General features: G+C 39.3%; 1 protein-coding gene across 1 annotated transcript in view; it reads right to left on the bottom strand.

Moving 5' to 3' along the window:
* Nucleotides 1-3788: 3788 nt before the first annotated feature.
* The window catches only part of TMX4 (thioredoxin related transmembrane protein 4), a 44859-nt gene continuing 24188 nt past the window's right edge, over nucleotides 3789-24459 (bottom strand). Inside the window, exons 5-8 of the mRNA XM_022556469.3 lie at nucleotides 22913-22958; nucleotides 16193-16294; nucleotides 11514-11577; nucleotides 3789-9657 (exon numbers count right to left, since the gene is read on the bottom strand). Of these exons, the coding sequence (XP_022412177.1) occupies nucleotides 9293-9657; nucleotides 11514-11577; nucleotides 16193-16294; nucleotides 22913-22958 (577 nt within the window). The 3' untranslated portion in view covers nucleotides 3789-9292. The remainder of the gene's footprint in view (nucleotides 9658-11513; nucleotides 11578-16192; nucleotides 16295-22912; nucleotides 22959-24459) is intronic.

Genomic DNA, 24459 nt, shown 5'->3' with positions numbered 1-24459 from the left:
CCCATTCTCTGCTTCCAAAGTTTCTGGAAAGGACAATAGTGAATTTTGGCAGAAGCTGCTGAGCCTGATAGTTTCTCCTGACAGAGACCCCTGACAGGGATTTTTATCTGCCTGGAATAAACTAGAGAATTTGGGGTGTAGCAGATGGAAAGTGTAATAGGCGCAGTTACTTTTGACATCTGGGCATTCATGGCCTCTCCCCCATCTCCCCTCCCAATCAAAGAGAATTCTGGCAATGTCATTTTTGTATTTACTATTTTTCTGGAGCTCTGTGGCTTATTGTACAGTGAAGGAAACTTAGGAACTAAGATAGGGTATCTATATCAGAAAGGATCTGTGGAGAAACGGTCTTTCTCCAGAAAGGGTAAAAATAGAGAGGTAGTAGGTGAGAGGAAAATGGAGGTGAAGAGAGACCAGTGAATGTTCACACTGGGGACACCAGAGAGAATTTTTCAGGAATAGATTAGAGAATAAAAGGAGGGAATAGTGCTGGCTCGGGGAAGGGGGTTGATCGTTTTGGGGACTAAAGGAGGCAGAAAAGGAAAGGAATATAAGAAAATCAATATTTACTTTTGATTGCTAGATTATGGTCCTTTGAATTCAATAATCCACAAAGACAGGGCTATATTAGCCCCAGGATTTATTTAAACCATGAAATCCTACCTCATAGCAAAGTGAAAAATGTAAGAGAATCCACCACTCAACTTAAGAACACAGTTATTACCAACTTCTTCCTCCCAGCATCTGCATTTACTTCCAGGATCACCCCATCCTGCTTTCAGGAACTGGATAGACCAAGGTTGTGCCTACTTCTGGTTCATCCTCATTCCTAGCATGAGCCCTTTCAGAGATCTAATCCAAACCGGGGGGTTTCACAGGCCATCCCACCCTTAGCCAATCCTTGTCTCCTCAATGAGACAAAGTTCTCAAAAACATCACTCAGCCTTTCACTACACTCACCACCTCCACATCTAGAAATAGCAAGTGCCCTCAGTAGAAAAGCTGACCCTAACACCAGGATCACATTCCTGACCTTTCCATCTCTCCTGACCTGGTAATCCTTCATTATCTTATAAACTCTGATGCCCTTAAGCAAGATGTGTGTGTATGTAAAATTTATAATATATTACCATTTTAATATTTATATACATAAATATCAACATATATATACATATATATACATGTATATATATAAAGTAGCTTTTCTAGCTGTCCTCATTAGGAGGGTTGGTTAGAATTGTCTAGAATGTCATTAATGGATGTGGAAGTCCCTTACTATGCCCACTGTAAAGATGAGGCACAGAGAAGTTAGATAACTTGCTCAAGTTCACACCACTGGCAAATGGTTCACCCCCAGGAAGACTTGCTCCAGTATCTGTTTTCTCAAGCATCTGCTCCCTGCAAGGGTGAAATGCATTGCTTTTTGGTGACATAAGAACACATCTTGGAAAATCCTTAGGATATATTTCTAACATTCATTCCAATATTTCTACCACAGATTATTAGTAAAGTAGTTCAGGGATGTTTCATACTCAGAAGATAACATGGACCAGCCAAGAACTAGAAATACTCTGCATGTCTATTAACAGAAAAATAAACAATGTGTTGTATATTCACACAATGAAGTCTACACACCAATAAAAAGGATTGAACTGCTGATACATGCAGCATGGATGAATCTAAAACATTATTCTAAGGGGAAAAAAATGCTCTCCTTTTGTGTTTTATATTCCTTCTATCCTTTTAATAATTTTTAAAAGTTTGAAGTTTTTATCTGATATTATTTTCTCAAGGATTAAGGAAAATCTAATCCTGCTGTCTGATGAATAGTTTTCTTGTGTATTTTGTAATTTTGAATTGTGAGTGCATCTTAAGTGGGCTTCATCTATGGGAATCTTTATGCCAGGTTGAAGGTGTTTACAATAGTACTTAGTTCTGTGCTCACTTTTGCTAGTATACCCTCCTGACCCACTTTTTATGAGAATTTCTTGATTTGGGGCCTTTTGAGACTATGAAGCTTGTGTAAATTCAAACTTCAGTTTGTAAAGGTCAGGCCTGTGGTTATGATTTCCCAGGGAAGACTACTGTTTTCAACACACAGACCAGGCCAAGACAGATAAGCTTTCCCCACGTGCTAGTGAGCAGATTTTTCATTTCACTGAGGATGTGGCTGGGAATTTTATGCAGTTTTGATCCCAACTTCCCACCCAATGTCAAGACATTGTACCCTGTAACTATGTGGTCAAACCCCCTTGTTACCTAGGACAGCAGCTTCCACCGCCACCATCACCCCCACCACCACCACTCCCACTGGGGCAGTCTCAGTACCAGGTCATGTTTATTTACTTCATGATTTTTGGCCCCTGTGAATTTTTCTTTCTTTTGTAGTTAGCTTTGCCTTGAAAAGATGTCAGTTGTAGTTTAGCCAACATTTCTAGTTTTTGTGGTGGGAGAGTTTTCAAATTTTCTGTTCCCTCAATACCACTTATCAAATAAGTTTCAGAAATGCTAAACTCAACTCTTCCTTGGAGATTCACATCACTAGCCTGCTAAAGGACAATTTAAATTTAACCTTTTAGGAACAATGTACACTAAAATCTCTCTTAACTTGGGCTTGCCCTTAAATCACTATTTTGTTTGCATATTATGAATGAGGCAGTTTCCCTCATGGGAGAACTCAGGAATAATCATGGACTTAACTGTTTCTCGAGGCCACTACTTTAACCTGTCACTAGGATTATGCTGTACTCACAGGATGGAGGGGGTGAGGGGGTTGTCCTTCTGCTATAGCATGAGAGCAGGCATGCACTTTTAAAACAAATGCCAATACTATTTATGTGTGTTTAAAAGCATAGAAGAAAAAAATCACCCTATTTTATGCCAATTAATAGGGCAGTTTGCTCTGTTAGGAGGTAACACTTTTCCAGAGTCAGTAGAATAAAGGCTCTGAAGGAGGGTCAAAGGATTTGATACCACAGTATAACCATGTGGCTTTGCCCACAGCTGGCTCTCATCTATGGAGGAGTCAAGGGTATGAAAAGTCTTAGAATACTCTGTACAATATTGTTATTAGTTGGAATAGTTAAAAGTCAATGGTTAACCCAAAACCTGCTGGTTTCTAATGCTATTTATTAGATCGAGACTCATGCTCAGAACTTATTGCACAGAGAACTAACGATTGAGGGACAATCCTATAGAGTGACAGCTCTGTAATTTTGTAAACCTGGCAGGTTGTCCTTTTGAGTCTGGGTCTATCCTATGGATTCTACAGGGTAACTAGTTATAATTTTAGGAATTATATGCCCCACCAGGGACAACAGAACACAAAGAATGCTGATGGTATAAACCTTTCCAAAGTATAATTTTTAAGGTTAACATGATTAATCAGATGTCTATTAACTAGAAACCATTTAGGGAGATTTATGGAGTTTATAAATTACTGATTAGATATCAAAGACATTGAAATAGTAGAAAAAGCTCATACTAAGATTAGTAACTGTTCCTCTCTCATTCCCTAAAAGGAAAATGAGGTCTAGAACTCACTCTGAATGCTCAGCAAAGAACCTCCCACTGAAATAAATATTAGTCCTATTTTTCCATATGTGCATCTTAAAGGTTGCTTGCGCGCATCAGAGGGGTTCCAAATCCATCTCTGCCTCAGAAACCACTAATCCTGCCCTCCTGGTCACATGTACCATCCAAACCCTCAGCCTAGATCAGCTTCCTCTCTTATAAACTCACATAGCATCTCTTAACTCTTCTATTTGTCATTCTTTTTTTAAGCTTACTCTTTCTTTAAAATTTTTATTGGAGTATAGTTGCTTTACAATGTTATTTTCGACTGTACAGCAAAGTGAATCAGTTGTATGTATACGTATATCCCCCGTCATTCTTATTGCACTTATTAATGTCCATCTTTCCAAACAAAACACGAACTCTATGAGAACGCACGACTCACAGTTTGAAAACTCTGGTATCTTGAAGACCAATTATAGGCAAGTGCAGAAGGCAGACAACCAGCACTGGGCCTGTATGTATTCTTCCCTCTCCTGCGAAACATGCATTCATACAACTAATCTTCGTGAGGCACTCAGGTTACAAAGGCAGGTACGATAAAGTCACTGTGGCAGAGACGCTAGCTCTCAATCCCCCTTTTTCTTAAGGACACGGCAAGATTACACAGCCCAGTCCCCCTTTAGGTTAGGCGTGACCTCTCTCCCAGCGAACATAAGTGACACGGCCCAGCTATAACACCTCCCAGGAACACTCCTCGTGCTCTCTCCACTTCCTAGTGACCGGGGGTGAAATGAACACAGTCACCTCAGAAGCCACAAGTTAGACAGCAGAGCCTCTCTTGACCTGGGTCCCAGAAAAACTTGCATGAAGCAGGGCCTCTGCTCTCTGGGATGCCTGAACTCAGTGAAACAGTAATAAATTTCTCGTTCTGAAAGTTCCTGAGATTTGGGAGTCCGTTAACACAGCCTAGACTAGCCTAATCCAGTCCTCAGTCTCAAAAGGATCACATGTCCTAAGAAAGACGTGTCCTATTATTGTGGAACAGGTTCCAAATAGCCTCCGAGATTGAAGCAAAGCAGGGGATTGCATTTTGCACCTGAAGTGCTGTTGGCTTCAAAAGATGCAGGTTTTGCTCCCAAGATGTATGACCAAGTTCAAGTAGGCTGAGATACCACATAATGGATATTTTTCCATTAGCATTCTGAGCCAGTTTCTCAGAGGGGAAGGATTTGGTGGTATGGAAGTTTAACCATTTTTTTACTACACCCCCCCCACCATCTTTCCAAAGTGAAAAATCCAATATCCATTATTTCAGTCCTTGAGGGTGTTTAATAAAAGCATCGCCTCATGTCCTTTGTCCCTTTCCACTGCTATACTGATAGGAAGGGTCAGGTGTAGGTCAGAATCTTCTGAATGCCCTAGGAGACCATGTCAACTCACAGTGTCTTGAAGGGTTAGCAACATCCCTTGCCATCCACTCCAGCCCTGGTCACCTCCAGACCTCAGGACAGAAGACACCTGAGGGCAGTGAGTTTCTATAGGCAACACAACAACTGTGACAAGGAGGAAGCCTTGTTTCTCTGCACTCATTCTTGGTTTCGTGAACCTTCCAGAGCAGCTAAAGGCAAGGGTTCAGGTTTCATGAAGTCAAGGAAAAGAGGGAGAAAGAAAGAGGAAAAATGAACAGACAGGATGGAGGATGGACACATGAAAATTATTTTTTAAGGAAGTAATATTTTTCACTGCCTAGGCAAATGACTTCTGTGAAATTCTTATATGAAAAGTAATACACTGTTTTGTTTTTACTTATCACTATCATTAGGTTTCGATGCAAGTGGAAATTTACAATAAAATGAAAACAAATAGCATCAAGGATGATATACAATTCTGTGATAATGTGATTTGTAATTCAGGCAATGCCCTGCTTGAGACTCATATCCTGATTTCCCACTCCAGTTGCTGCAGAAGCAAAAAATACAGAGATGAAGAAAAAAATAATTATCACTAGGCTTAAAGATTAAGACCATTACAAGAATATAAATAATGAATTTATAATGTATTACAATACAAATAAACAGTATTTTTAGTATAAAAGCTGCATTTGCACGAAGAAGCTATTTAGTAACAAATATGATTAAAATACATCAGAAACATGTTAAAGTTGTATGAGTCACATATGTCACAGTTCACACGAAACTTCACTGAAAATAAGCCATCTGAAGGCCACATGTCCTGGTCTGAAACTATCAAAGGCCTTTCAACCAAACCTCCTGGTTCAGGAAAGATGCTCAAAAAACTGCCCCATCTGGGTTCATCAGACCTGATGACTCCATGTTTGGTTTTCAAAACAAGCTATAAGGGATCAGAACGTAGGACTGAGGTAAACAGATACTAAACAAGAAGGAACTTTTCTATTAGCGCAAAAGATTTACATGAATACTTCCCAAGATATTATATTGAAAGAATGGGTCAACCACACATTTAGAATACTGGCAGAAATAACACTTTAACACTGAGATGAAGGACATATCGAAACTACTGAGACACATTAGCAAAAGCACCAACCTTCCCCTTCTTTCTCTCACTTCATGCCAATTTAAGGTTTTATGCTAAAAGCTCAGGTACATCCTATCATTTCTACCCTTTTTTGGACTCTTTAATGTTTCCCATTCTGTAAAACAGGCTCCACTCTTAAAGGACTTGGTAATAAAAAGTCACATGCCAAGTACTTGCCTTAAAAGACACTTTTATCATCTCCCCAAATTACACATACCCAAATCCTGGAGAAACACCATAGCTATCAACAAGGATATGGGCCATAAGAGAGTCAAAATTTGGCTTTCTCCCCCGTCAACATCAACCTGACCAAAGCTTGTTTGCTTTTTGTCACATTAGTAATTTTGCATTTCTTTCTGTAGTCAGAGAGGCCTGTGGCTAACAGGGATTGTGTTCCCAAGATCAGGCTGGGGGTGCATGCCCATGTGGTGCCAGGCCCTGTGAGCTGAATGAGCAGGGCCTTGCCCCATTCATGCTTACATTTCAAAGGGAAAGAAGGAAGTGGGATTGCCTATATGTTGCTTCAGCATGAGATCTCTAAGCAAGTTGGGGTGGTCTGGCAAGAGATGAATAATAAAAGAAAGAAACTAAAGAAAATGTACCTAGAAGTTTCAGATTTTCCCTCTAATCAGTGAACAGGCACCCCATTCCCACTACTCACACATAAAGCACTGCACCCCCATTCCCAAATGAACAGTTTTATTTACCTAATTTTGATATATATAAAATACTATTCTGTAACTAAATGATATTGTAATATAGGGAGGCATGACTTTTATTTTTTCAATCAAAATCATGTTTCCATGCACTTGACTTCTGTATTAAATATATTATCTAAATGAAAAGTCTATCAATCCTATTGAAATGTTAATCTAATTTTAAATTATTTTGGGTTGACTTTTTTCCTTTAATTTTATATTAAGTATTGAAAATGAACCTAAAGGCTAGAAGTGGAAAGAAATTAAATTAGATGTATACATCTTTCATCAGAATATTAAAAAAAAACAAAAACAAAACAGGAAAAATGGTCCCTGTAGCCAGATACTTCAACTTTTAATGGATCTGGTTCTCCAAACTGTTTTATTCCTCTTCCTCCAATTTTTTTAAGTATTGCTGAGAAAGAAAATACATGTCTCATTATATAATCAGATACTATTTGGAGCCCAACTGGGAATTGGCCTTACATTTATAAAAAGCCAAAGTAGACTTTACTTCTTCATTCCTTCTCCTTTAGTGAAATACTCCACTTTAAAAAAAAAAATTATTTCAACATTGCAGGGGAGGAGGTATTGTACAGAAAAGCCAAACTATGAAACCCTTCTATTTCCATACCCTTGAACTTGAACTCAATGATCTTTGAAAACTTTGTTTCAGCTGATTAGAAAAGAAAGAAAATCCAGTGACAGGAGGGCAGATCCAGCTCAGCTCTGATCCAGAAAGGCTTCCTGGTATCAGGGAGATGCAGCTGCCTCCCTCAGAACCATGGTGCTTTGGGTGAGGAGGTATCAGAGCCCCAGATGGTGGGAGGGGCAAGAAATGAGCACAAGTCAAGGTTTTCCCAGTCTGTCAGTTCTGTGATAGCCTCAAACTTGAGGTCGTGTTGCTGTCTGAAGAAAAAAATTATTGGCAACTCTTAATGAATGTCACCGCACTGGGGGATGAGACTGTCAGGTCACTGAGTTGGGAAGATGAAAAACCACCAACTCTAAAAACTGGATTCCGTCAGAATAAAAACTCCCTTTGTATGAGGCTTGCAACAGATTCCTTCAGCCACACCAGGGTAGAGTTTCAGAACCTCCCCTTCCTCCAGTGAGCCCGAGTTCAAAGTTAGTACAACGTAAGGGTTATTGAAACAGCCAGATAGGCATATACTGCGTTTTTCTTTTTAAAGATGACAGAAGCTTTTTGAATTTCATAAACCTGTACTACTTATTATTCTGTCTGGACCCAAAGGGGTGTAGGATCAACTTTAGACATCTTTCATAAGCTCGGAATCTAATATTATGAATTTATTCTAAGACGCAAATCAGGTAGATGGATGGATTTTTTAAAAGACATTGGGCCCCTGGGTACTTTTAGCAGATTGAGTATTGAGAGATTTACAGGGATAAAATTCTTTACAACATTAAGGAAGAAGGAAACGAAACCAAATCTTTCATTTCCAGATATACACTTTCATTAATTCTTTCACCAAAAGCACATCACTGAAGGAAAACCAGAAATGGTTTTTCAGTTATTATTAAAGTGGTCCAAGAGCCAGGGAACCCCTTGAGATAGAAACAAAACAACACAGTATTCAAGTTTTCTTCATAAGACTACCTTGTACTGGCAAGACTTAGGAGACTTCTGGCTTCAAAAAGAATATTGCTAAAGGAACTTTTTGAAAAAAAAAAAATGACATTTTGGCTAAAAACAACAAGAAAAATCTCTCTTGTAAAACCCCTACTTCCTTTTGAATCTCCAAAGGTTACAACATTTGAGATGCTTGGCAGTCATGGCTTCATGGGCTGCGCTTCTTGATTATCTAAACCCTTAAGGTGGAATAAACGCAGCTGATGTCAAGTAGACTGCTGTCTGAGTCCTCTCACTGAGGACGGATTGTGAAGAGTGTGAGGGGCCTGCAGGCCCATGGTGGGAAAGTTGGAAATGCTAAAGGTAAGAAATAAAACATAAGAAGGGAGATTTAGAGAGTTAGGAAGATTTCCAAGCTCTTTTCTACAATAATATCCAAGGCCCTCTCAAGTTCTATCTCTAAAAAGTACACTTGTACTATGGTACCTGACGTTTCTTACAGTTTGACAAAAATAAATATTCAATACAAGAAGAGGAAGCAAGTTATCAGCTACACCCTGAGGACGTTCATTCGCCCTGCTTTCATGTTAGGGGCCTGCAGCCCTGTCTACTGCCCATGAACAGTGCTCATGATGGCTGGGGATTGCTTCCTCTTGTCAAAACTCTGGAGCCCCAAGGAAATGAATTTGTTCTCATCACAGGTCCCAAACAGACCCTAACAGCATGTTTGTTTTTCTGTACCCTGACTGTCATGCCTGAAAGATTCTCCTTAACATATATGAGACTTAATGCCATGAGACTACATGGGCTAGAGATCATTTTTTAAGAGAAGCTTGCTCATTCAAGAAAAAATAAGGATTTGGTTTAAACTGCAGACCAGAAGGAAGCAGACATATTCTTTTGGTCTGTATCCTTGGAAACACTGTCATCAGGCTGACGGTCCCTTGTCGGCATGCTGACTTCTGCGCTGTCTCACTGTGTCTTCTGCTGCCTCTGTGCCAGCTGGACAGGGCTGCTCTGGGGCATTCTCTTCAGTCCCAGCAGGTCCTTCATCCTCCTGGGCCTCCCTCAGGGGCCCCTGGTCCCGGGCATCACTCCTCTTCTCGTCCATGCCAGCACCCGGGCTGTCCTCCTCGTCCTCCTCTGCTTCTTCCTCATAACCAAGGTCTTCTTTCTCTTCTTCATCATCTACAAGGCTGTCCTTGTTTTCTTCTTCATTTGAATCATCCTTTTCTTCCTCTGCATCCTGCAACTGTTCAGTTGTATGAGCCTCCTCTGACCTAAGATTCTGCTCTGTGGAGGGAAGAGAGGGGAACATCCTCTGAATAAACAATGGGCATTCACAAATACTGTATGTTTTCACTAGTATGTGGAATCTAAAAAAATAAAACAAATGAATATAACTAAACAGAAACAGACTCATACAGAGAACAAACCAGTGGTTACCAACAGGGAGGGGCAAGATAGGGGAAGGGGGTAAGAGGTACAAGCTACTAGGTACAAAATCAATAAGACACAGGATGTAATGTACAGCATAGGGATATAAGCAATTTTTTTTTTTTTTTTTTCCAGTACGCGGGCCTCTCACGGTTGTGGCCTCTCCCGTTGCGGAGCACAGGCTCCGGACGCGCAGGCTCAGCGGCCATGGCTCATGGGCCCAGCCGCTCCGTGGCATGTGGGATCTTCCCGGACCGGGGCACGAACCCGTGTCTCCTGCATCGGCAGGCAGACTCTCAACCACTGCACCACCAGGGAAGCCCCAGCAATATTTTATAATAACTTAAAATGGAGTATAATCTATAAATATATCAAATCTCTCTGTTGTACACCTGAAACTAATATAACATTGCACATCAACTATACTTCAATTAAAGAAAGGTCATTCAGCAATTGAGTACATTTAGCTGTGAAATGAAACAATGGGGCATATGACAGTCTTCTCCATCTTGGAACTATGTTATCACACAGGACAGATCTCTGGATGGCATCCTGGCCCCACCCATGGCCTCTGCACCTCTCTCTGGAGACTTCACTAACCATGTTGACTTTGGCAGAGCCCAGGGGCATGGAGGGCAAAGGTTTCTTTGTGCTCTGTATTTTATACTGTGTAGAATGTTCAGTGACCCACTCACTGGTCATGGTGATTGGTTCAGAACTGTGACTTAAGCCAAGCCAATCAGAGTACTTTCCAGGAGTTTTTGGCCAGAGTCAGGAGCAAAAGCTTTCTCTCTTTCTACAGGGACTGCTAAGCTGATAAAATGTGAGTTGGGGCTGTTGAAAGCTACTGAATCAGCTTCATGAAGTAGAAACTATCATCCCTTGGGCTGTGCATGAAGCCAGAACATCCCCGGATTTTTCAGTTTTGTGAACTAATAAATTTTTCTTTTTTCCCCTAAGTTGTTTTAAAATGGGATTCTGTTACTTTTAAGAATTCAAAGGAACATATTTTATAATTATATATGGAAGTTTCAAAGCCTTAAAAACGTCAAGAACTAAAAAGAAATATAAGCTTATTTAGTTGAGCTCCCACATAAAATTCAACAATTATGAAATCTCATAAGAGTCTTCATGGGGACTTCCCTGGCAGTCCAGTAGTTAAGACTCTGCGCTTCCGCTCCAGGGGACATGGGTTCAATCTCTGGTCGTGGAACTAAGAACCCACATGCCTCACTGCACAGCCAGCCAAAAAATAAAAAAGAGTCTTCATGCAAACAATAGGAATAAAAGCATGGAAATCCAGGGGTATTTGGTCCCAGGAACAGTGTGAAATAGTGAAAGGATTTGGGGAGATGGCTTTTAAAGGACTCAGGACAGTTACTGGCACACAGTAGACACTCAGTAAGTGTCAGTTCCCCTCCCTCCCTGCTCATTCCAGTTTCAATGAAGGAAAAGATGTCAACTGATTAATGAAGGGCAAACAATTCAAGGGAAAAAGCAATTGCCAAAATGAAATGTTCCTTAATTTAAGAGAGGAGAAAAAAAGAATTTTTGCTCAAATCTATCTAGAGAACATATTTCAAAGGAATTTGGTAATGGTGATGGTTTGGTCACCTAGCAAATCAGGGGAAAAATCCACTATCTATATGAGCATGAAAGGGCACACCACAGAATTCCAAAAATACTCTATCTCATGAATCTGTCATACTTACCAGAACCTTCAGATAAATGCCTTGGAAGTGGCAGATAGAAACATTCTGATATGACCACCAAGACCTGGAGGGAAAAAAGTGATTTCACAGTGAGTGGATAGGACATTTGTTACCAAACAACCTCAAAGTTAGGTCCTGCTTCTATAACCAGACATTCATAGACAAATATCAATACACAGCAATTGGTCAAAAGTCCTCAAAAAAAGACAAGGGTATAATTAAGAATTTTCTATTTTTCAAATGTGATATAACATAGGAAAACACTATTAACTGTAGAACAGGGGTCACAAAGTCAAATGTATACACACAGACCACTAAAAATAGATGAATCAAGCAAGTGTAAGAAAACAGACACTGTCAGCCAAGACTAAAGTGATCTTTAAAAAAGAAAACATATTCTGACAAATAAAAGTAGTCTGTACATGGGTTGTCTCTCACCAGTGGGTAACCCTGATTGTGTGGAAGAATACTTCAGGGTGTAGAATTCTTAAGAGCCCTATAAGAAATTACTACAGGGACAAACTGTGAGAAAACACTTCAGTGATGTGAACTAAATCCTATTTTAAACAGTGATTGACTGGCTTCACACCTCTGACCTTGAATGCAGCATTGAGTCACTTGCTACTTACTATAAACATGCTGTTTCCCTTGATAAACCACAAGCTCCTAAGAGGCAGGTTCATTCTAGTCCATGTTCCAGGCCTGGATGGTGTGGGCCGTGGTGATGAAACTGACAGGATGACGTGTGAATCGGGGCCAAGTCAGCGGGAGCCCCTTGCTCTCTACGCCCTCCCCATGTCCTCCCCTACACAGTGCACAACACAGAGAAGTCAGCACAGGAGGAAGCTGCCCACTGAGAAGGGCTTCACAGTTCCTCTTTTACCTAGCTAACTCCTGGAGCTCACCTACACTTTGAACAACTGCCCAGTCTTTAAAATAGGAATAGTACTTCATAAATATGTTTTTAAGGGGCTCTAAAATTTTAAAAACCCAAAGTCATTGTCCTTTTGATTCAATTTTATAAACATCAAATGAGAACCTCACTTTATTACCATCTGTATATTCATTTATTACTTTACTTAATATTTGCCTCATTAGGTTCAAGATACCATGTTAACTTCTGAGGGGAAGGGTTCAAAAAGAGAAAAAAATGGCAGTTTAATTAAGAAGCAATATGGAACAGGGGTCTCATAAAAAATGAAGAAAGCTCTCTGATAGACACTTAAGAGATACAGAGATTACAACCAGTTATGGGGGTGGGGAAGACTCTAGAATGACCACTTGAAAGGTGGCATTTAGGGTCCTGGGCATGGTCAGGAGCGGAAGGGCAGCAGCAGCTATCTGGCTCTTGTAAGCGACACCAAACTGGACCACAGGGGCTCTTGGATCCAGAGGAAGGCCTAAATGCCAGGCCGAGGAGACCCATGTGCTGGGCAGTGTTCCTCCTTGGGAAGGAACAAGCTCCAAGCCATCAAATTGATTTGAACAGCAAAGAGGAAAACATTTCCATCTGAAAAGACTGAGGTTGAAAACCTATTTCTAATATGACAGTCACTTGCTTATAGTAGCTATTCACTGGACATAATGTTCTTTGTGACTTTTTTTTTTCCTTTTGGCTTTCTTAATACCAACTGGAGGGGAAATTTTTGGTCCTGATACATTGCAAGGGAAAGAAGAAACACCTGCCAGTGACAAATAATTGGCATTTACAACAAAGCCTGGGAGGGAGTAAGTCCCACCTGCGAGATACCTGGGCCATCTAGAGCGCTAGGTAAGGGGGCCTAGCAAAGACTTATGGGACACCAGCCTCAACCTTGTCAGTTGTGTGACCCTGGGCAAGTCACTTAACTGTTCTCTCACTTGCACTTTCTCTTGAAAGGACAGGCTTGGGACTAGTCTATCACTAAGGGCTGTTTTATGCCTCTAAGAGTATATAATTCCATTATACTGTCTTCCTTCCCAGAAATTGGGAGGAAAGCCCTCTCATTCTATCAGTTCAGGATCTATTTTCCAGTCTCAAGAACCACTCCCTTGGGATGAGTCACTTCCTGAGCCACTAAGAATGGTACTGTTTAAGAACAGGGTCTATATAGGATTGGTGTCCTCATCTTCATCTTCCCTTCCATGGTGAGATTTTCAGGTTTCAGCTTAGCAGACAGCCAGGCATCTAAAAGAGGAGAGTAGACGGATTTGCCATCTTTCACAGGAAAGATGAAACTTTCTTCCACTAGGAACTGGTCAGCAGCATGGAGAAAAATAGTCCACCCAAGCTGCAAAATCCAGACAGTGTCTATACATACCAACCGAAATGGAGACCAGATAACAGAGGCAAAAGATTGCTACCTGTGTTTTCCATTGCTTTTCTGCCTGTCTACAGATTTGCTATCTTCCACCCTTCAAAGCAGAGTTGCTGATGTCAGAAAATGATGCAGCCTGCGTGATTTGATACACAGACTATGCACTTAAGGATCTTTCCCATATTGGTTTAAAATGCAAAATATATACTTGATTTCTAAAACTGAGCTCTTTGTTTACATGTGAAAAATAACATTTAGTAAAATATTTCAACCACTAGGCTCAATCAAGACAGCAAGCAAAAATCAAACTAGCAGCCTTGTTTTGACTTCCCATCTTTTAAAATTAAGGAAAAATAGGAAATGTAATAGTCAGGCTTATGGGAAACAATGACTTGATCCGGAAATCACTTCTTATGGAAAACATCCTGCCCTTTCTGGCCACTGCAAAAGTTAAACTCCATAAAGACTCATAGAGGGAAGGAGACCCTCCAAAGTCACCAAGACCAAGTTTCACATAACTGCACACTGGGGCTTGCTTTCAGCCCCCAGTTAATGGCAAAGGTGACACAGAGCAATGAACTGATCACCTGCAGACCTCATTGAAGGCAAAAATTCTAGCTGTTGTGTTTCTTTTAACATGTTACAGTTGTAGAAAACATTTTGAGCAGAGACATGTGTTTGCTATTTTATGGAAATGTATTAACAGAAAATGTATGAGTCTATTACTGCTTTGAAATTATTATTTCCTTAAATAACATTCTCTTCCCAACTTCTTATGAAGGAACAGTAATCTCTATCACTTAGTCACTTGAATAGTCTAGAATCAACTCTCTTCTTTCTTCATGTCAAGCCTCTAATAACCTTCCTACACTGATTATTTGACTCTAAGTTTCCAAATAACTTAGGGCTTAGGCAGGCCTGACTTCTTGGACTTACGGTCAACCTCAAAAGTAAAATTCTAAAACTCTTTATGTGAGAAGATTTTTCAGTGATCTTCCAATAGGCCCACACTCAAACTACATTCCCCATAATTCCATCTCAGAATCACCCAGGATCTCATACTGTTCCCCCTACAGAAGCCTCACACTGATGCAGCTCCAGAGTAGACGGTAGATGGGAGAAGCACATTTATATCCAAAGTCAAAGTTATATCCAAAGTCAAATCATTTTAGGCCAGAGCATTAGGGAAATGTTAGTTAGCAGTAAGATTAATGCAGCAGAATGGAACATACCTAGGACCTAATGAATGACATATCTAAGTTCTATCCCCACCCATGAAGTTAACATCAGCAATCAAATGACAAATATAAACCATAATACGAAGTAAGCATGTTCATGGCAAAATAAAATCGAGCTTACTTGGCTCCTTGGAATATGACTTTGTAGTACCAAGTTGTGACTTGCTATAAAGGCGACTGCTAACATTTTAAGCTTATTTTTTAAAAGACCTTGCAAAAGAGCTGAAATACATTACAAAATGTAAGGATAGACTTTAAGACAATCTTACCTAAAGGGCTGTCCTTTTCATACAAATTTTTAGCGATCATCAATTATTCCTATCATACAGTGTTTAAGGGCTATGTGATTAGTATATAGTATAGTAACTTTTACAAGCTTCTTAGACTTTAAAGCCCAAACTGATCAAGTGTAGGTAAACAGAAAGATTTCAAAAATATATACAACCAAGAGTAAAACACGCCCAAACATTTATAGTTGCCTATATAGTTAAGTAAATAAATGTATTATTCCAACACTTACCTAAAACTCTAGGGAGAAAATACACACATACCTAATGGATAGTAATTTTCATATCCAAAGAAGACATAGTGATGTGGTTTGCATCTTATTTTTTCACATAATAATGATTGTGTTTTTTTATCCACATTATCTTACACACTCCACCTGGGGAAAACTGCAGTGTATGTATAAGCAGCTGGTGAGCTTAGAGGTTCAATTTGAGTATACGAACAGGAAAGATCATCTTGTTCACCCAAGGAACAAATTCACAGCTTTGGCCTTATCATCACAATGTTCTAATCAAGTAGGCAATTTGTGAATTCACAGCTGACTCAGTTGTCTTGGAAACTGACTATGAATTCGAGTAAGTCTCTATTTCTTTCTTCATTACTGCCTGTATTTTGGGCAGCACATGACTTCAGAATATTTAAGGGAGAGGAGTAGGCAATAATAATTTAATGAATTTTCCAGTATTTCTCAAATTTCCATTGAAAGCAGTATCAAACAAGCAAATATTATTTAACTGCTTAGATTACACACAAAATGATGTTTGTTTATGAGCTTTTTCTTTCTTGGCTGCTTTCCAGTTTTGCATGAAACCAACTGGCTTTAAAGACAAGAAAAAAGATTGGCATTATCTCTTACCAGACCCATGAAAAGGCCAAAAATCAAGGTGGCTATGATGAAAAAGACATAAGAACACCAAGCAGGAACTCCAAGGGTCACTGTGAAATAGTTGTGAAGATGCTGTAATCAGAAGAAAAAAGTAAAAAAAAATATATTTATAATGAGGACTAAGAATGTTTGAATCTCCCTCTTTACCTATAACTCAAGTCTGCAAATTGTTTCTACTTATATGAGCCCCCACAAAGGTGGTCCAGCAGTTTATGCATCTATATGATTCTTCAAAAACAAGTCAAATTTTACAACATTGAGAATCTGAGAGTAATAATCAAGGTCATATCTAGTGAGAGTTATACTTCCTTGAAGTTCATGATCAAATAGAACTCTGGTAGAATTGGTTATCTAGTCCCTTCTTCCATCCTGAGATTTTTTTGGTCACTCTGCCATAATAATTTATAATCTTAATTTCTACTCATAATATGGCATCCGTAAAAAATTAAACTTCTTCGGCCTTTACCAATTTTTAAGTAGAACTAAATTACTACTTACGGAACATCAACCATTTAAAATGTCTCCGTGCTTCCTTTTCTAATCAGACTCTTATTGCTCTACCCTCACTCATCCTTAACAACTTTCATAATCACCATAAAACCTGAATGTAATAATAGAAGTTTTCCAGTTAATTCATTATGAACAAATAAGATTTCATCAGTCTTCGAATAGAGTGCACATCCCTTCTTGTTTACTGCCCCTGGGACTCTATTTGATGCCAAACACTAAAAAATAAGTGAGGAGATACAATCTTAGCTAGAAGTTATTTACATGCTAAATCATACAGGAATTACAGATATGAGCCTGCTAGTCTGGAGTCAAAGCACATTTATATATGGACTTGCAAGAGCCATGCTGCCTCATGATGGCTTTGTGATAATCTATTTTAGCCTCTTACAGCTTTAAAAACATTCACTAAAAAAACAATAGTTTTATGATTTTGTTAGATAGTTTTATCTATAAAATTACTGGGCACAGGATGAAATGGCTCCAAGCTAAATGCCACCAGCAAGCAGATATAATGACTGAATGACTTGCCTAGAACTGATAAGGTTGATGAAAATAAGGCCAAGATTCTATTTTAATATTTCTCAAAACCTAAGTTACTCGACTATCTCCCATTGGTTTCTCAGTTTATAACTGTCAATACAATTAAATAATATATTTTATTCCGGCTTAATTCAGAATAATAAACAAAAAGCTTGTTAACTGATCTAGAATAATCTGAGATCTCTTCTCTCCAATTTTTTACTCAGCAGTAGAGATATATCTAAAGACTCATCAAGTTTTTAAATACACATAATCAGTGTTCAATAAATATTTATTGAATAAGGAAAAGATACTAGCAAATCCTTAAACTATTCATAAGAAATGCAAACAACTCTTGATTTGAAAAACTGTCATCTGTCCTCTGCTGATGGCACTGGTCGTCACTCTGTCTTCAGCCAGGGCAATTATTTATTAAGAATAAATAAGGGGACACAGGTTCGTGCCCCGGTCCGGGAAGATCCCACATGCCGCGGAGCGGCTAGGCCCGTGAGCCATGGCCGCTGAGCCTGCGCGTCCGGAGCCTGTGCTCCGCAATGGGAGAGGCCACAACAGTGCGAGGCCCGCGTACAGCAAAAAAAAAAAAAAAAAAAAAGAAGAATCTAGTATTCTGCAGCCCAAGTAGGCAAAAGAGGTGTTTGGGATACAAAAGGTTGTTTCATTCAAATTCTGTTCAATGGAAGTTTTAAGATGCATTGCACAGTTCTCTACTTTAGGAAATTTTGTATATTGAACAGTTTATTTATGCCTTTTCTTGATTATTCAATATCATCATCAAGATTAAACTGTGAAATGTGCCAAAGAATTAGAAGACATGGAAAGCCAGTATTCCTTTGTGCTGACCCATGGATGTATGAATTCTGGAACTTGCTTTATAAGTAATATCTGCCCATATAGTTGGAATGAATAACAGCATCCAGTTATAAGTCCTTCTGGACAGTGTCTTGTGCCCTTTTGCAAAATAAATGATTTAAGAAACCCTCAATAAATTTTCTAAGTTATTTTCTAGGATTCAGTAAATTGTGTGCCTTTGAATCACTGCATTCTGAGTCAGTCTTAGTGCTTTCAAAAACATCCTCTTATTATAATAGGTTCCACTTCAATTTTCTTGTATCAACTCACTCTTTAAAGGATTTATTTGAGCTTCTTAGAGAAACTCTGCCATCTTGTGGTCTTTTTAGGTGATTATTACTAAAGCCTCATTAATCAAGTTGTGCTCTCACAACTGCAGCCACAAATCCTTACCTGTTTACTTTGTCTGAGTCCACGATGGTTTCAGAGTACCTTTAAGAGTATTAGGGTTCCTGGTACTAGGCACTTGAAGTTTTGCTGTATATATGTTTCCAAGTAATAACTGATTAAAACTGATCTAGTTCAATTTTAGATTTCTGTGTTTCCATTCGTTGCCAGGTAAAGTAACAGTTTTCACTTGTGGAAAATACTGACCTAGTTCAATATTATATATGCTCATTACAAGGAAGCATCCTGTTGTTTACTTATGCACGAAAATGTCGCCTGCTGGGCCCAATACCTTATACTTTTGCAATAGGTGACTGAATTAGAGCTAATTTTTGGCTACATACATTTTGGCTACATACATTTGAATGAGAGAACTAAATGCAGAATAAATGAGAAGAATATTCCAACCAGTGGTCAGATGGATTTAAGGAATGGAGCCAGGCCAAGGCGTCCAGGGGTCAGAGGTGGAGCCTCCCCTCCCCAGGGAGGCCAGCAAGCCCTCTGGGATCTGAACTACTGCAGGTCAGGTTAAATCCCGCCCAAGGGCACCACTCATCCAGCCCAGCGTCCCAGAGTCTCATTCAGAGCTGGGCTGGCCCCAAAGGACAGAGAGCCTTTTGAATTTAAATCCCATCTGCATCACAGGATATACCCTGAGGAGTTTGGGGATGATCCTTAAACCCCTTTCAGACACAGATTAGAATCCTCAAAATATCCTCCCTGTGTGGGAGTAGCTCAGAAAGCCTTCTCCAGTGATCACCAAGGGCTCACTTCCCCTTCTATGTTCTACCCTCTCAACACCTCCAACAAGACACAAATCTGCAGCCTCTTGTAGGCTCAAGGGGAGGTGACTTGTGGATGGCCACCATCTCACTGTAATATGGTTCCAGATATTTTTACAAACAACAAAAGATCCAAAAACACTAAGAGAAGAGACACCACCATCTAAAACACAGGGGGATGTTTTAGAGTTTTAAAATTCACTCTGGTTATTCTCCAGTCTAAACATTCATGGCCTTTAATTCTCATCATGAGATACTGATAAAGCATTAAATCTTCTCCATCACACAGCATGTCCAATAAGGTGTAGCACATCTTATTGTAACTAAAATTTGCCATATGCCTGCATCTTTTCATAACAACAGTAACACTGAGGAGAGGTATTAACTTACATCCTGTATTAGCTCAGTAAGCAGCACAAATTCAACAAATAGAGTAATGCTTAAATACATTCAAATGCTAAACCTAGTTAACAAAAGTACACATTGTACAACTGTCATAAAACCCTATTTCAATCCTATCAACCGTGGTTAAAAAATAAGTGAAAAAAGATAAAGTATTCCTTGTTGTCTAATCAGCGGAAAAAGTAAAATAATGATGACAACAATGATTAATGAATAAAAGTAACAAAAAACAGTTTTCAAGTACATGATAGGCACCAGGTTCTATGCTAAGCACAGAACAACTGTCTATGGCAGGGAAAACAAATGGGTTGGGAAACATACAGCGGGTGGACTAGCAACCCATCCATGGGACACTGTTGCTGAGAAAAGACTGACTCCTATCTGTCTATGCATCCACAAAAATCTCAGTATGGTTAAGAGACTGTGGATTGGCATCAACAATCTTGCCTCACTGGCATTAGGCCCTCTGCGTCTTTCTTTCTTCCCTATTTTTACCTTCTTCCTCAGAGTCTTTACACTCTTTTAGTTCCAGCGCTGTGTTTCTTCTGTTCACTGTTAATACAGTTGCACTGCAGTTTTATATTATCTAGACTTGAGTTAAAAACAGATTATGTTCCCCACAATTACATACTCAACATTGATGTGAGGATCTTGGGCATGGGAGAAGAACCAGCTAAATAAGCTAACTGAGCAGTCAGGTGGTCAGCTAGGAGAACGGGCTTAAGTATCAGTAGTTCTGTAAGGACAACAAGGCAAACTATAGCTAGAGGTTGCAGTGGGAATCAGAGGCTGATGCACAGCCAAGGACTGGGTCACACCAGGCCAGAGATCATACCCTCTGAATAAGAGGACAAGGGCTGAATTCTGAAAACACAAGTGGTGAGAGCCCTTCCCAGAGATTTGATGAAAGGCTGGGGACTTGTTTCTAAGAATAAAAGAAATTACAAAAGTTTGTCAAGAGGCTTGAGGAAACCAGATGTTGATACAGAGAGTAATACCAGATTTCTATTATAGATGTTTAAGGTAGTGTACACATATGAGGAGACTAAAATAACCTACAAACCTACCATCTATATTCTTTTAGTCATGTACATCCCCACCCCGCCCCCCACCACACATACACACACAATCTACAATCAGGGCAAATGTATTAGTGACCTCAATAAATATAAATGGACTAACTTTATCAGTGAAAAGAATTACTTCTTGCTATATGCTTTTTAAAAGATTCACTTAAAACATAACAACAAACAGGTTGAAAGTAGAAAAAAATATCCCAGGTATACACTAAGCAGAAAGAAAAAATATGGTATTAATATTAGACAAAATGACCTAATAGAATGTAAAATACAATTGCTGTGTGTCAAATTCTACAGTTTATCTTATAAAATTGTATTTTTTGTTCTTTTTAAAAATATCTGGAAAGTCTAAACATACGTATATATAAAATATATAAATATCATATATACTTTACTTCTCAGTCCTAATAAGAACATCTTAATTGGTTATTCAGAGATGGATCATATTCTATTCTCCAAATGGCCTTTTCTCTGAAGTCCAATGCATCCACACAGAATCCATCCATGCTGCCCAAGGCTGTGCACTGTGCCTACAAAGATAAAACATCAACTCCTGGCCTTGATGTGCTCCAAATGCCACATATTGTCATCATTTGCATGACATGATGACAAACTGCAACTCCTTGTTTATCAGTCAAGCTATAAGAGGTCTGAGCAATCATTTATTTTCCCTGGTACTACCTTTGAAAATAAAACTACTCTTTAACAATGTGTGAAGGTCACAATCAGCTTCCATCTAAGCTCTTCTTAACCCTCAGAACAAATTCATCTCTTGACCTGCAGTTATAATAGATTCTGTGCTAAGATCTTGATGATGATTCCTCACACTTATTAAATTATCCTCTTGGATTAGGCATTATATGGCTATAAGGTTTTCAGATAGCTATCAGAATATATGACTCCATCAACCTTTAGTGTCAAAATACTGCAATAGGCTGAATCCCTTACTCTCAGTTCCTGGTTTGCAATTCATAATTCTCAACCTTTGAATAAACTTCTTGCCAATATTACGAAAATATCAGAAGAAAACCATATGAAACTCAAACTATCTGAAAAGGGAAAAACGCTAGTTATTGTTTAATATGATATACAAATGTCAAAAAAACCAGTTAACAAATCTTAACCAAAAAAAGACTGAATCTAAGTTACCAATTTGCTTTCTGTTTTAAAAATTAAACAAAAAAAATCTAAAGTAGGTATCTCACAAGGCAGGAAATATAATACAACTGAGAAACTAGGACACAAAAATTTGTTCTTAAATTTCCCTAAACATACAGTAAATGCATGAAAAACAGAGAGTCTTCATGAGCTCCCTGAATATTAAGTTCCAAATATGATGCATGACCTATAATCATAGCTTAGAAAAGACAAATATAGGGAGGGACTCACTTCTAAAGATCTTTTGAAGTACTTTAAGGATATATATTTAATTTCACAGCAATTTTGTCAAATCTGGTAGGATTTATTAGTTCACCCTACATGTAAAGAGGAGCAAAAGCTTATGTGATACATTCAAGATTATGTAACAGTTCAACATTTTAACCTAAATAAGTTCTAAGCCACTGAAAGGACTCAGTGAAGTGATACAATCACACATATCAGGGGCTCTCTTCCTTAAAGGGCCACATCATAAATATTTTAGGCTTGTGGGCCATATGATCTCCATCACAACTACCCATCTCTACCACTGTAGTGTGAAAGCAGTTACAGAATACAATTAATAAGTGCATGTGACTGTGTTCCAACAAAACTTTATTTACCAAAAAGGGTGGCCCAGCCCACACACAAGTTGGCTGATCCCTGACAAATATTTGATCTGTAGGGAGATTACAACAATGGGAAAATAAGATGAAGAGAAACCACATAAGCCCTTTCAGCTTTGTTAAAAGGATTCATTACCGATCTAAGAAAATATGACTTTGACACAGTAGTTACAGGTCTCTGTCCAATTTATGTCCTTACAAGGACACAAAGACACATTTCCACTGTGACCCCATGTAAGAGTACTTCTGTGACTTAAAAAGAAAACGGAAATTATAAAACCATTTATAAGTGTTTATTTTCCAATTATTTAGAAGCTACCGTTTCACTCTTAAAAAGAACCCTCTACCAATATAATAATAAAGGGCATATTTACTCACCCATATCTTGCCAGAGATGCTAAAAAGACCAGCCATTCCAGACATCCTAAAAACATAAAGAGAAGGAGAACCACTGGTGATGTATGGTATTAAAAAATAAACAAACACAAGATTCAAGTCACAAGGACTACTCCTCCACTTCTTGCAATACATTGTCCTCTCTCCTGGATTCATTTCCATCCTTATAGAGCTTAGACCCCATGGTCACCATCTGAATTACTCTGCTGTAAATACGGTCAAGTCCCTGATCCTTTCTCCCTGCATGGTGCATGCCTGGCGAAATCCCTAACCCTGAGCAGCTGAATGTCTCTGGGGAAAAATCACGATCTCCCCTCACAGTCACAAACCTCAGCGAGCACTCAATACGGCCCAGTCCCACTGTAATCTTTTAGGCTCTTACCTGAGATGATAGCTCCTATCCTTTTCTCTCCCTTCAAACTTTACACACCCTCCCCTCCCCATCCACTCTCAGCTAACAAACACTCCTTGTCTGTCACTGTGAAACCAGAAGCCATTATGTGATCTCTCTTATCTTCCCAGCAGCAAATCTGAGCCTGGTGTACAACTGCATCCACCTTCTCCTATTGCAACAGAGAAAGGCTACCTGCCTGAGCACAGTCCAAACCCTCAACTCGTGCCTTGCACCCCATCCCTTCTGTCTTGCTAATGACTTGGTTTTTCCTGTCATCCCATTTCCTGCATCAGTAATTTCTTCCTCTCTGCTGGATCATTTTCATCTGCACGAAAACAGGTTCTACCCTCTCTCATCTTTTGAAAAGAGCATCACTGGACCTCAGACGGCCCTCCAGCTTAGCTTCACAAACTTCTCCAAAGAGAAGCCTACGCTTGCTGCTGCTTCTTCCTCACCGTATCTTTAACCCATTCAAATCTGGCTTCCATCACTACTGCACTATCACTCCTTGTCAAGGCCACAATGACATCGCATTGCTTCACTCAATGTCTCTATCTGACTTGATCTCTCTTAACCCCTTGGTAACATGGGACACGAGTGACTATTCCCTCCTTCTTGCGCACCTTTTACTTGGCTTCTAGGAAACTGTGTACCCTCGCCTGTCCTCCTGACTCACCGGTACTCATTTTCAATTTCCTTTTGCTGACTCCTTCTCTATCCAACTTCTTAACTTTGGAGTGTCCTGTGGCTCAGGCCCAAGCACTTTTCTTTTTCTCTCTCTCTAGGTGATCCCCTTCCTTCTAAAACTTTAAATACCATCTATATGCCTTGTATTTGTGTTCCTGAATTCTCCATGGAGACCCAGCTCCATGCATCCAACTTGGCAGCTCTACAAAGAAGTCTGCATCTCAAACTTTACATGTCCAACACTGAACCCTTGATTTTCTCTCGCTCAAATCAGTAACTGGTACCAAGACCATCAAATTCTCAAACCAGAAACCAAGGAGTTGTGTGTGTGTGTGTGTGTGTGTGTGTGTGTATGAATCTTCCCTCTCCTTCACCTGAGCAAAGTCTACCTTTAAAACATATTTTATTTTAATAGTAAAACAATTATTAAAACATTTTACAACTACAT

Source organism: Delphinapterus leucas, chromosome 15 (genome assembly GCF_059928025.1).
Source record: "Delphinapterus leucas isolate spDelLeu-1000000601 "Yukka" chromosome 15, BTC_Dleu_Yukka2, whole genome shotgun sequence".
In the NCBI taxonomy this organism is placed as follows: domain Eukaryota; kingdom Metazoa; phylum Chordata; class Mammalia; order Artiodactyla; family Monodontidae; genus Delphinapterus; species Delphinapterus leucas.
This window is presented reverse-complemented; position numbering and strand designations above follow the sequence as displayed.